The sequence below is a fragment of the Mus pahari genome, chromosome 4 (assembly GCF_900095145.1).
Source record: "Mus pahari chromosome 4, PAHARI_EIJ_v1.1, whole genome shotgun sequence".
Classification (NCBI taxonomy): domain Eukaryota; kingdom Metazoa; phylum Chordata; class Mammalia; order Rodentia; family Muridae; genus Mus; species Mus pahari.
Genome location: NC_034593.1, coordinates 129979528 through 129991539, shown reverse-complemented (window position 1 = coordinate 129991539; position 12012 = coordinate 129979528). Strand labels below are relative to the sequence as shown.

The 12012-nt window shown below is 41.2% G+C and overlaps 1 protein-coding gene across 1 annotated transcript in view; it reads right to left on the bottom strand.

Annotated features, from left to right (window-relative positions):
* Window positions 1–4993: 4993 nt before the first annotated feature.
* The window catches only part of LOC110320126 (guanylate-binding protein 2), a 19492-nt gene continuing 12473 nt past the window's right edge, over window positions 4994–12012 (bottom strand). The window contains exons 7-11 of the mRNA XM_021196037.2: window positions 10236–10516; window positions 8949–9161; window positions 7665–7767; window positions 7006–7199; window positions 4994–5621 (exon numbers count right to left, since the gene is read on the bottom strand). Coding sequence (XP_021051696.1) covers window positions 5511–5621; window positions 7006–7199; window positions 7665–7767; window positions 8949–9161; window positions 10236–10516 — 902 coding nt within the window. The 3' untranslated portion in view covers window positions 4994–5510. The remainder of the gene's footprint in view (window positions 5622–7005; window positions 7200–7664; window positions 7768–8948; window positions 9162–10235; window positions 10517–12012) is intronic.

The window sequence follows — 12012 nt, the reverse complement described above, 5'->3', positions numbered from 1 at the left end:
CAATTTTCAAAACACATGAAACTCAAGAAGAAGGAAGACCAAAGTGTGGATACTTTGCCCTTTCTTAGAATTGGAAACAAAATACCCATGAAAGTAGTTACAGAGACAAAGTTTGGAGCTGAGATGAAAGGAAGGATCATCCAGAAACTGCCCCTCCTGGAGATCCTTCCCGTAAACAACCACAAAACCCAGACACTATTGCATATTCCAGCAATATTTTGCTGACAGGACCCTGATATAGCTATCTCTTGTGAGGCTATTTCAATGCCTGGCAAACACAGAAGTAGATGCTCACAGTCATCTATTGGATGGAACACAGGGCCCCCAATGAAGGAGCTAGAGAAAGTACCCAAGGAGCAGAAGGGTTCTGCAACCCAATAGGAGGAAAAACAATACAAACTAACCAGTACCCCCAGAGCTTTTGTCTCTAGCTGCATATGTAGCAGAAGATGGCATAGTAGGCTATCAATGGGAAGAGAGTCCCCTAGTTTTGGAAAAATTATATGCCCCAGTTCAGAGGAATTCCAGGGCCACGAAGAGGGAGTGGGTGGGTTGGGGAGCAGGGTGGGGGTAGGGTATAGGATATAGGGAACATTCAGAGAGGAAACTAGGAAAGGGGATAGTATTTGAAATTTAAATGAAGAAAATATCTAATTAAAAAAAGAACTGTGAACTCACACAATATTTCATGCCAAGCAATTTTATCCTTGAGATGGTTTTAAATGGTACTTTTTAATGTTGTCTCTATCATAACATGGTGAGTTTGACAAACCTAACATTAGAAGCCTGATTGCAGTGGCCCCAAATGATCCCTGTGAGCACATCATTTACCTAGGTAGACAATCATATGGAGCTTCTCTAAAAAGATCACCTTCTCTGTTTACATTTTCAAAGGACTGACCTCCTTAGGTTCAGTTCTAGAAAACTACTCCAGAGAAAAACTACTGATGCTCTGAGAAGCACCTCCATATGTTCTGGGCTGTACCTCTCAGGTTTTCACTAAATCATATCCACTTCCTATGACTACTTGGGAAATGGCAGAGTAACTGCGTACTGTTGCTCATCACAGTCTTTCCGGGGTGTGCAGTTCAGGGTGCAGCTGAATGCAGTGAAAGGGCCACTTTATAACTGGTATGCGCTAAGAACAACATGGTCAGATTTACCATAGAAAAGGTACCCCCTGCTGGTACCAATGTTCTGAATTAGTTACTTTTCTCTTTGCTGCAACCAAATACTTAACAAAAGCAACTTAAGGAATGGATGGTTTGCTTTGGTTCATGGTTAGAGGGTACGGTTCACCACGGAAGAGATCTGATGGTGACAGGAGCTTGAGGAGGCTGGCACCTTCCCTTTGCCATCAGAAAGCAGAGACAGATTCATCCAGTGTTCTGCTCACTCTCCACCTTGAATTCATTCTGGGACCCCAGCCTATATACTGGCACTGCCCACATTCAGTGTGGATCATCTCAATGCAATCAGTCTTGAAATGGTTTCACAAATGTGCCCGGAGATTTCATTGCTAGATGATTCTAGACCTTACCACATTGACAAACAGTATTAACCATTACACCCAGTCAGAGACAACATTGAGAATATTTGTGAAAATCATGGATCATCTTGATCAGGAACTGAAATACTTCTGTCATCTCACTGCTCACTGGGACGTGTGTGTGTGTGTGTGTGTGTGTGTGTGTGTGTGTGTGTGTGTATTCCCTAACCAAACATGTGAGGTACAGTACTTATGGTTAACCCTGTCTCAGCCCCAGGGCAACAGCCTATAATGAAAAGATACCTGGAGCTTCCTTTCACTATTCCTCTACTTGCCTCTGAGTCTCTGGGAAATCCCAATGATGACCAGGCCTCCACTATCCGAGACTCTGATTGAACCAGCACTCCATGTCTTCTCTGCATATTCTTCAGTTATTTGCAGTTTTCTCAAAGGTCCACTAAGACATTCTGAAGTCTATCATTGTACATCCTGACCTGTCCGCACACCACAGATGCCTACATGTCTTGCTTCTCAGTTTGTCCAGTCTGAGATGTTGTGTAAAGAGACCATTATCTTAAATATGAAACCCCTTGTTTAGTTACTCTCTATCCTGGGAGGCTCCAGGACCTTCAGTGTTTGATGCATTCCATAGTTTAGACCCAAACTCTCTGGACTGAATACATGGCTTACAATACCTTCATTCTACTTCATCACTACCAGCCATACATTGTGTAAAGATTCCAGGAGCCTCCTCGATTCTTCCCTACTCTGCTTTGAAAGGAACTTCAGCAAGTTGCAGCTGAGCCCACTGTCTTCCCTGCTCCAGTAGAACGACTAGTGGGAAGTTTAGATTGCCTCTGCTCAAAGCACTTACCCTCATATGCTTGCGTTCTCCCAACTGAGACACATCACCAGGTCTACAATAAACACTTTTGAATAAAGGAAAGTGTCGGTGTGTAAGTCAACTTATAAACCCCAATTAAGCAAGATTTCTGTTTCCCAGATATAGTTTCCAGTGCTAAGAAGTCAACTTTCCTGTTGACTACCCACAGAGTAGCATTGCCAACAGCTTGGAAATAGAAACGTTTAAAACCTTGATATAGACATCAGGGGAAATGCAATTAAAACTATAATGCAATTCTATCTTAAGTTCAAATCACCATTACAGAATAAATAACCATCATATGCTGTTGAAAATGTAGAGATAAAGAACTGCTTATGTATTATGAATGGAAGTGTACATTAATATAGCTCCATGGAAAACAGTATGAAGACTTCCCCAAACCCCCAAAACATAGCTATCAAATGAGCTGTGCTCTTCCTGGGTGTGTATCCAAAGGAAATAAGCAGACAAAAGAAACACCTATATAAATATGTGTATTTTGGCATTAGTTAAAAAGCCAAAATATGGAATCATAGGTGCCTGCTGACAAGAGATGAATAAAAAGTGTGTGAATTTGTGTGTGTGTGTGTGTGTGTGTGTGTGTGTGTGTGTGTGAGAGAGAGAGAGAGAGAGAGAGAGAGAGAGAGAGAGAGAGAGAGAGCACATAGGTGTATGTGCTAATGTATATGTGTGGGGGTGTGAAAGTGCATGTGTGTATGTGTGTGTTTGAGTGAGTCTGTATGTGTGAGAGCATGTGTGCATGTTGATATATATGTGTATGTGAATGTATTGTGAATACATGTGTATGTGTGAGAGTGCATTGTGAAAGTGTGAGTGAATGTGTATGAGAATGCATGTGTATATAAGCATGTGTGTTGGTGTATATCTGTGAGTGTATGTGTTAATACATGTGTATGTGTGAGTGTGTATGTGCACATGCAATAAAGTTGGTTCAGCCATAAAGAAGAATGAAACCCTATCTTTTTCAAGAATATGGATACTATTGTAGGATAAGAGGTTAAATGAAATATTTCTGTTACAGAAGAACCAGAATTACATGTTTCCCCTCATATATAGAACAAGCAAAGATGGTCTGAAAATGGAAAAAGGACTGTAAGGAACTCTGAAGAGGACCTGGGAAGTGGGAAGAGGCCAACGGGGTAACAAGCACAGGAAAGTGGGTGAAGTGATCAGTGCACAGGCTAAGCATGTCAAAATGTCACCACACATTCTATTTGGGTAATTAATGTGTTAATAATTATAATTTAAAAATAAATAAAATGTGAAGTGTCTACTGTGAAAGAAAACAAGAATGTTGTATTTAAAACTTATATGGCAGACCTGATGTTAAAGTCATTCATACTGAGTTGCTTTTTTCATTCTTGTGAATATAATTTGAAAATGGATAAAATCTTTTCGTACCAGTTCATGTTCAAAATTACTGCCATTTGATGTGAAGATCAAGCCATGGATTCAATGAGGAAAGACAATAAGCTTAATTTCTGCTTATAGTTCTTCAAAATTCTCTGATACTGTAGAGCTCCAGTTCTACCCTCCAACTTTAAAGGTGTGATTATTCCTTCCATAAAAGCATACAAGTAAGACATGGTGGAACCTTTTGTAGCAATTCCAACAAATTCATCATGGACATATTAGAGTGATGCAAACTGACAAGAGGGAATTCCATGAAGAAAATTATGACAGTGTGTTGACATGCATGCTACCTTCTGTCTCCTTGCGCTTCATGGAACCATGTGAGGTTGTTCCCGCTTGCTCCCCTTGCAAGCTAAGCAAAGCTGAGGGCTGCTCAAGTCCCTTTCAAAGCTGTTAAATGCATCCCACAATGTGCGGACTGGTACCGATGCTCTGCACCATCTAACATCAGAGACTGGGTGTTGTGGGTAGTGGTGAAACAGAAGAGATGGGTATATTTGAGGCCACACTCCCTCCATGGCATGGCTAAGCCTGTGCACATAAGGTTTCTTTTGAGTAGACTCTCTGGGGTTTCTACTCAAAACCTGTGTGTTCCCAAGAGAAATGCTTGAGGTACATCACCAGTCCTGTAATACTGGTCAACACATGAATCCTTATTAACTGAGTTTCTGTTTCCAAGATGTGTTTTCCAGTTCTAACTTGTCTACTCTCCTGTTGTGCTAGTCATTCAGGAACATCTTGATACATGCATCTGATCTAACACAGAAACACATAGGATTCCTGATTCCCTAGCTGTAGATTCTGAGACATTTCTATGAGCACACACAGTGCCAACACCTTGAATTCAAACCTATATCAAGGGAACATTGCGTATATGGTTGTTATTTGGTGAGTTAATGTTTAATCAAAGTGCATTGCCATAGCCCTGAGTTTGATAGGAGCACCAGCCAAAAATGTACATACAAAAGGTATTTTTGTTTCTGTGTTTTTGTGATGAGAATCAGGACTTCAACATTATCCTTGGTTGCTGCCATTATTCTTATGAAATAGAATAGACACCCTAATATCCCAGACTTAGGGACCCTGGATGCTATCAAATGGCATAAAAAGTAGCAACTTTTTAGTTTATTAGAACATTCTTTTATTTCCTTAATGAATCACAAATAATAATACATACTCAGAAACAATTACAGTGGGCTAATCATTTTTATTAACTCGTGCTCTTGCAAGACATTTGTCCTGAGTAATTTTAAGACACGTTGTCACAGTGGGGACATAAAAGGGGAAACTGGGGTGGGATTTAGGTTTGGAATAACTGTAAAAAAACGTCAAAGTCCTCGGAGAAATGAAAGGGAATTCATTTTGCAAGTTAGTTAAAAGTTGCCTGCTCTGTGATTACAGAAGCTATCTGTAGGAAAGAGGAACACTTATGATTATCCAGGAGAAACATGTGACTGGGCATGATGAAGGCCAAGAACACCTATAACACAGGTGACTGAAACTCTGCTCATACATGCGTTCTGCACACAGAGGGACTTCCTCTGACAGTGCCCAGTGGTCAGTGACCCCAAAATGGAGTCGTATATGATTGATTTTGAGCTGAGGTGAATAGAGTTTCATGGCATTTGTTTCAAAGACTGAAGGTGGTCAGTCAACATAGTGTGTGACGGGGAGAGCTTGGCAGAGAGGTTTGGGCCTTGGCCTTCAGAGTATGGTGCACTTCCCAGATGGCTGGTTTTTCTTCAGGCTATCAATCTCTTGAAGAAGTTTTCTGCTCTCATTCTCAAATCCTTCCTTAAGAAATTTTTCCTGTTCCTAAAACAGAAATCGAGGCTGAACTCAAATCATGTTCCACATTCCCCGATGTCTCACACACTCTCCATTAGTAGTTACACTAGACCCTTGAGGATTTTGATATTTTTCTTGAAGCCTTTTCCACCTTTAACATCCTCTCTGTCTGTCTGTCTTTCTCTGCTGTCTGTCCCTCTCTCTCTTGTCTCCCACCAAAGCTTATAATTGGTTTCCTTTGCTCTCTCCAGTTTTAGAAACATAGCCTGACAGTTCTAAAACACCAAGAGCCTACAACCATCAGGTCAAGTGCTTATGTCCTTTGACTCATGTAAAACAAAGTTTTCTATAAAATCAGCACCAGCTTGTCTGTTCTTTTATGTCTCATCTCTGAGCTGTGTGGTGCAGACTCTCAAACACATAAAAGAAGGTGATAAAGATGGGCTCAAACAAAATGAAAGGCTACTACCTGAATCAGAATCAGGGTAGGTGTTCAGTCAAGGGATTTAGTACATGCCCAACATGTTAGTGACAGAAATGGGTGACAGAAATATATTGAAGCAACTGGGGTCTGCAGTCCTCACAGGAAATTCTGGACCATCGTGGAGACTCAGCAGGGATGTAGAGGAATGCAAAGTGCTGCAATTCTGGTTCTTAACCCATGAACTTGTTAGATGGTTAGGAGTGCTTCTAGAGCCAAGGTCATACTAGGTGTGGCAGAAATTAATTCTCTTTGGGTTCCATTCAGTAGAGAAAACAAGCTGTACATTGTATTAATTACCTTACATCTCCTGAAATTACAATGTTCCCATCTAGCATTCACACACGCCAATAACAGTCTAGAATTATTAAATGGAAATAAGTAGAAGATACTTAGGCAATTCCTAGCCACTTTCTATGGATAGCCTAATAAAGGGTTTCATCCACGCATTAACAGCTCTTACTCACTAGACAGGGCTGGAGTTAAGCTGTGACGGGATGAAAGTGTATCCGAGTATCTGAACCATTCACTGTACTGCAGGAGTCTTCATTGTGAAGGTATTACTTCATAACCCAGGCTAACTGTGAACTAGTCATTTTCCTGCCTCAGCCTTATGATCAACTTGCATTTTGGTTATCTCTCTTGATTTTTAGACTTATGTATGATATTTTAAGTCATGAATGTTTTGCTTTAAATGTATGTAAGTGTACTACATGTATGCAGTGTCCACAGAGGCCAGAGGAGGAGGTCCAATTTCCTGGAGCTAGAGCTATGGACTGTTGTAAACCACTGTGCGGATGCTGAGAACAAGACCTGGGTCCTCTGCAAGAGAGATAAATGCCCTTAACAACTAAGATGTTTTTCCAGCTCTCTGATACACTTATTTTTCAATGGGGCACAGGAATGTACTGAGATGATATGGTATGTTACCCGAAGTTTAGCAGCTATGAGGTTGTCCTGTTCTGCTATTGACTTTTTCTGATCTTCCTTAAACTTCTCAGTCAGCTTTTTCACATGCTCCTGGTAACTCTCTTCCTTCTGCTGCATCATTAGCTCAAACTTCTTCTGCTTCTCTTGTAACTCTCTGTTTGCAGCTTCAGCAGCTTCAGCCTTTATACGCTCCGCTGAGGAGAAGCAAGGAATGTGAAGATTAAATTTTATGAGTTTCTTCTGATTTTATCCCCCTTAAAAAAATTCTCTTATTGGCTGTATGTCCCCATGTGGGGGAATGCCAAGGTCAGAAAGTGGGCGTGGGTGGGTTGGTGAGCCAGCGGAGGGGAAAGGGGATAAGGGGAGGGTGTTTTTCAGAGGGTGGACCTGGAAAGGGGATAGCATCTGAAATGTAAATGAAGAAAATATCCAATGAAAAAAAGAAAAAATTCCCTTATCTTCAATGAAATTTTTGTGGCAACATTTTTTTCTTTTATGGAATAGCCAACTAATAATAGATAACCACGTATGCCAGTTCATAAAACAACACCATGAATGATGCTTGTGATTCTTCCCCACAACTGAGGACTCCATATGGACCAATATTGCTAAACATGTCAAGAGCTTCTACCATCCGCAGTGTCTTCAGCAGCTCTCACCTTCTACTTCCTTTGCTGCCTCTGTGAGTGACTGATCCGTCTGTAGAAGTGTTTCAACAACCTCTGCCTTAGAATCAAAGTACTTTTTCAGCATCGCTTCTGCCTAGTTGTATAGAATAAGTTGGAGACAAGGCAATGTGTCTGTTAATTGACATTGACGTTAATTGATTTCAATCATTAATTGAACTGCTATGTAGCAATCCAAATAGCTTCCTAAGTTTAATGGGCCTAAAATTGACTTAGAGACTACCCCACCCCCAAATACAATCCTTTCTCAGCTCCATCTTTTAGTATTTCCTAACTCTCTTTAAACTAGTTGGTATCTTTGATCTTTTTTCTTATCTGTTTCACATATCTCATGTAACTATGAGTTAATCATGTTAGTTTTAGCTTCGAAAATATAACATCAGCCTTTTGCTTATCTTCTGTTGCATCCATATCTCACAGCCATATAATTGTGAAAGCTTAAACTACTGTGCCAGCCCATTTATCTTGAATTTTGCCACGTCACTTTGAGAATGCTCCTATTACTCCAGTGCTCAAAGATGACTATAGTTCATCCAAAAGAGCATCAAGCATTTTTCATTGTTCTCCAGGATGTTCCTTGTCTAGATCTTCTTTATGTCTTGCTAATCTTTACTTTGTCCATTACCTCTCAGAATATCACGTCTCTTGCTAAATATGAAATATGCATTCATTTACTTTTATGGACTATTTCTGTTGTTTGAAAGTTCCATCACCTATATACCCACTGGTCTTTCTAACATTTTTGAACAATTTGCTAAATTGCTGTCTGGAGTTGCATTCAAGGTGTACTGCTCATTGGCTGTGAGTCTTGCGCTTCTCTATGCCAAAGTTTCTGTTTCACTTTATAGACACACTAATAATAATACATGGATTTTGTGGTGGTGGGAGAATTAAGAGACTCAATTTCTGAAACACAGGAAGAGCAATCTATGTGCTAACTGCTATTGCCACCATCATTGCTTTTAATCATCTTGTCTCTTCCAACCCAAGAAGCTCTTGACACACTAGGCCAAATAAATTATTTTAGACAATTAGGTGACCAAGTGGTTGAGTGAATGAATAAATTCCACACACATTTTAAAGAGGTCCAGTTGTGTTTCCAAGGAGAAATCTGCTGTCTCATAGTTGGCTGTCTGCCTAGATGAATGCATGATAAGAACACTTTCCACCAACACCATTGTATCTTCCTCGTTCTCACTGGCATCTGGAAGAGATTCCTCACCAAACCCTCAAAATGGTACCAACTACTTGATTTACCTGGAGCCCCTTCCCAGGAGCCTGGTTATACTTTTTCTCTAGCTCTTGTTTCATCTGAAGGAAGAGGTAATAACCTCCTGGTTTAGAAAATGTCCCTAGTTTTACTTCTTCTTCCAGAGGTCCAAAAATATCCACCAGCAAGTCTGAGCAACGAGCGGATGAGATGTCCATGTTCTTCTTAACAAAGGCATCACGCTTGGCTACCAGCAGGTTCTAGGTAAGGACAAAATCACAAGGATGGTTGAGAGGTGAGAGATGACACAGCAGACTACTGGAGAATGTCTAAATGGGGACATTTTATTGTGAGAATCTCCCTGAGGAGTTGGGGTGCTAGCTATAGAATCTGGCACTTCAAATTTGGTTCCTGGAGGCCTTTATCCCTGTTTTCCTGCTTCAGAGATATTCCCAGAGTACAGGTATCACTTCTCAGGAGAAAAATCTTTATCTATTCAGGTCTTTAATTGAAGGAATATGTAGGGCTAGGCAGGCCTGTGTGGACTTCCTGAACTCAACTCTTTGAGGTTTCATGACCTTGTGATTAGTGAACTAAAGTTTCCTTGTCTATAAGGATAGAGTAACAACACCAGTCTCAGAGGTCTCTTGTCAGACTGTGTGAGGAGCTCTACAGAATACCCAGGAAAGGATAATGGGCTAGGTAATGCTCTTTAATATGGGAATATTCAAATGTATTTTCTCACCACATAGCCAAGAAAATACTGAAGATAATTTAAAGAGCACGTTAGTGTTTGAAAAACATAACAAGAGAGCTATCTCTCCAAATGACATTAAGCAAATATCTAAATGGAAGCTCTCTTATCTCCTTTAGATTAGAGAGCAGTCATTTTTCTCTTCACATTAACTATGCTATTTTTATCTGAACCTTTGAATAAAATCGCATGTCCTCTGTAAAATCCTGCCTTTGTAATTGCCACTGGTCAAACAACAAAACATCTTATGATTAGTTTCTCATTACCAGTGGGAAATGCTACAATAATATATTCTTTAAGAATACAAACTACATTAGGATGAATATGATTTAAAAAAAAAAACTCTCAAGGAATGAAAAATATATAATGAAAAAGCAAATAAATGATCCTTTGTAAATGCACTTGTGCAATTCCCTCAATGGCTAAGAACACAGCTCCCAGAAGAATCTAATCTTTCAAGAATCACTGTAAATATGTGTGCATCATTGAGTGTCATTGCCTTGGAAACTAAGAAAAAATACTCATCCCTCAAATGGCGCATGTTTTCTTTTGCCTTATGATTTTTGGGTACCACACCTACCCCTAATTCTGTCTGGAACTTTTGGCCTACATCCTTGAAAGAATTCTTCAGGAAGACCTCAATGGCCTCACTCTCAATTGGCCTGTGCAGGTCCAGCAGCTCCTGGAGGGTTTCTGTGGGCATCTGGATCTTCTGATTCATCTGTTCTTCATAGTAGGTGATGGCCTTTTGCACTGCAGCTGAGTTCTCTATCTGGGCCAAAGTCAGCACAGCATTCTCCATGCAGGGGAGAGACCCACTGCTGATGGATCCAACATAAGTCTGCACCAGGCTCTTTAGACCTACAAAAGTCAAAGTTAAGAAAATGGCTGTCAGTTGGTAGAGAGATCACTCTACATACAGTGTTTAGAATTCTCTAAGGAAAAACATCAATATAATAGTCCAGAGGATGTTTAATCCCTCCCTGCTTTTTGGGCTTCCTTCATTTGCTTGAAGGATAGATGTTGAATTCAGTGGCGTCTCATACTGGGAAAGAACTTCGATGTTAAATCTGGTTCCTTTACTACCCCTCCTTACTCTCTCCCCATTTCCTTTCTTTCTTTGAATTCATTTGTCCTTTCATTGTTAATCAGTTAAAAAAAAAAAAAAAAAAAAAAAAAAAAAAAGATCTATGCTCTGGTGCACACAGGTTCCGGTCCTTGCTGGGGAGAGGGCGGACTACAGAAGGGACACAGCTTCTAGGACCCCGTTTCTGGCTCCAGATAGCCAGGCGCCATCCCCATCAGAGGAGAGGTGCCCTGGAGTGCTCTCATTGTCTGAGCTGGTAAGGGAGCCATCTTTGTTACTGTGTGCACAGGCTCTGGTCATTGCCGGAGAGAGGGTTCCTTTTCTGGCTCCAGACATCAGAGCACCATCCCCACCAGAGGAGAGGTGTACACCCGGGAGTGCTCTCACTGCCTGAGCTGGTAAGGGAGCCATTTTTGTTCTGGTTGACCCAGGCTCCAGTCTGCACTGGTAACAGTGTGGACTACAGAAGCTACACAGCTTTGGGACAGACAGAAACAATCTAGCTCCTGGGACAGACCCTGTTTTGGGCTCCAGACATCTGGGCACCTTCCCCGCCATAGGAAAGGTGGCCACCGGGGAGGGCTCTGTCTGCCAGAGCAAGTGAGAGAGACATATTGTGTCCAGGGTCCCTTGTGGTCTAGCCTGTGCAGGTGAGTGTGCAAAGTGCAGAGGTGACACATCTTCTGTGGTCCCATTTTGGGCCTACATCTTCAGCCAGGAGGCAGACCTGAATGCCAGGCCTCTGTACATCTTCCCTGCAAGAGGAGAGCTTGCCTGCAGAGAGTACTATGACCACTGACTCAGGAGAGAGCTGGACTCCCAGGACTGCTGACAGAGGCTAACAGAATCACAGAAGGAACAAGTTTCCACCAGAGACAACTATAACAACTAACTCCGGAGATTAGCAGATAGCGAAAGGCAAATGTAGGAATCTTACTAACAGAAACCAAGACAACTCACCATCATCAGAATCCAGCACTCCCACCTCAGCNAGTCCAGGATACCCCAACACACCCAAAAAGCAAGACTCGGATTTAAAAGCATACCTCATGATGCTAGTAGAGGACTTGAAGAAGGGCATTAATAAATGACTTAAAGAAATACAGGAGAACGCTGCTAAAGAGGTACAAGTCCTTAAAGAAATACAGGAGAACACTGCTAAAGAGGTACAAGTCCTTAAAGAAATGTAGTAGAACACAACCAAACAGGTGATGGAATTGAACAATACCATCCAAGACCTAAAAAGGGAAGTAGAAGCAATAAAGAAAAC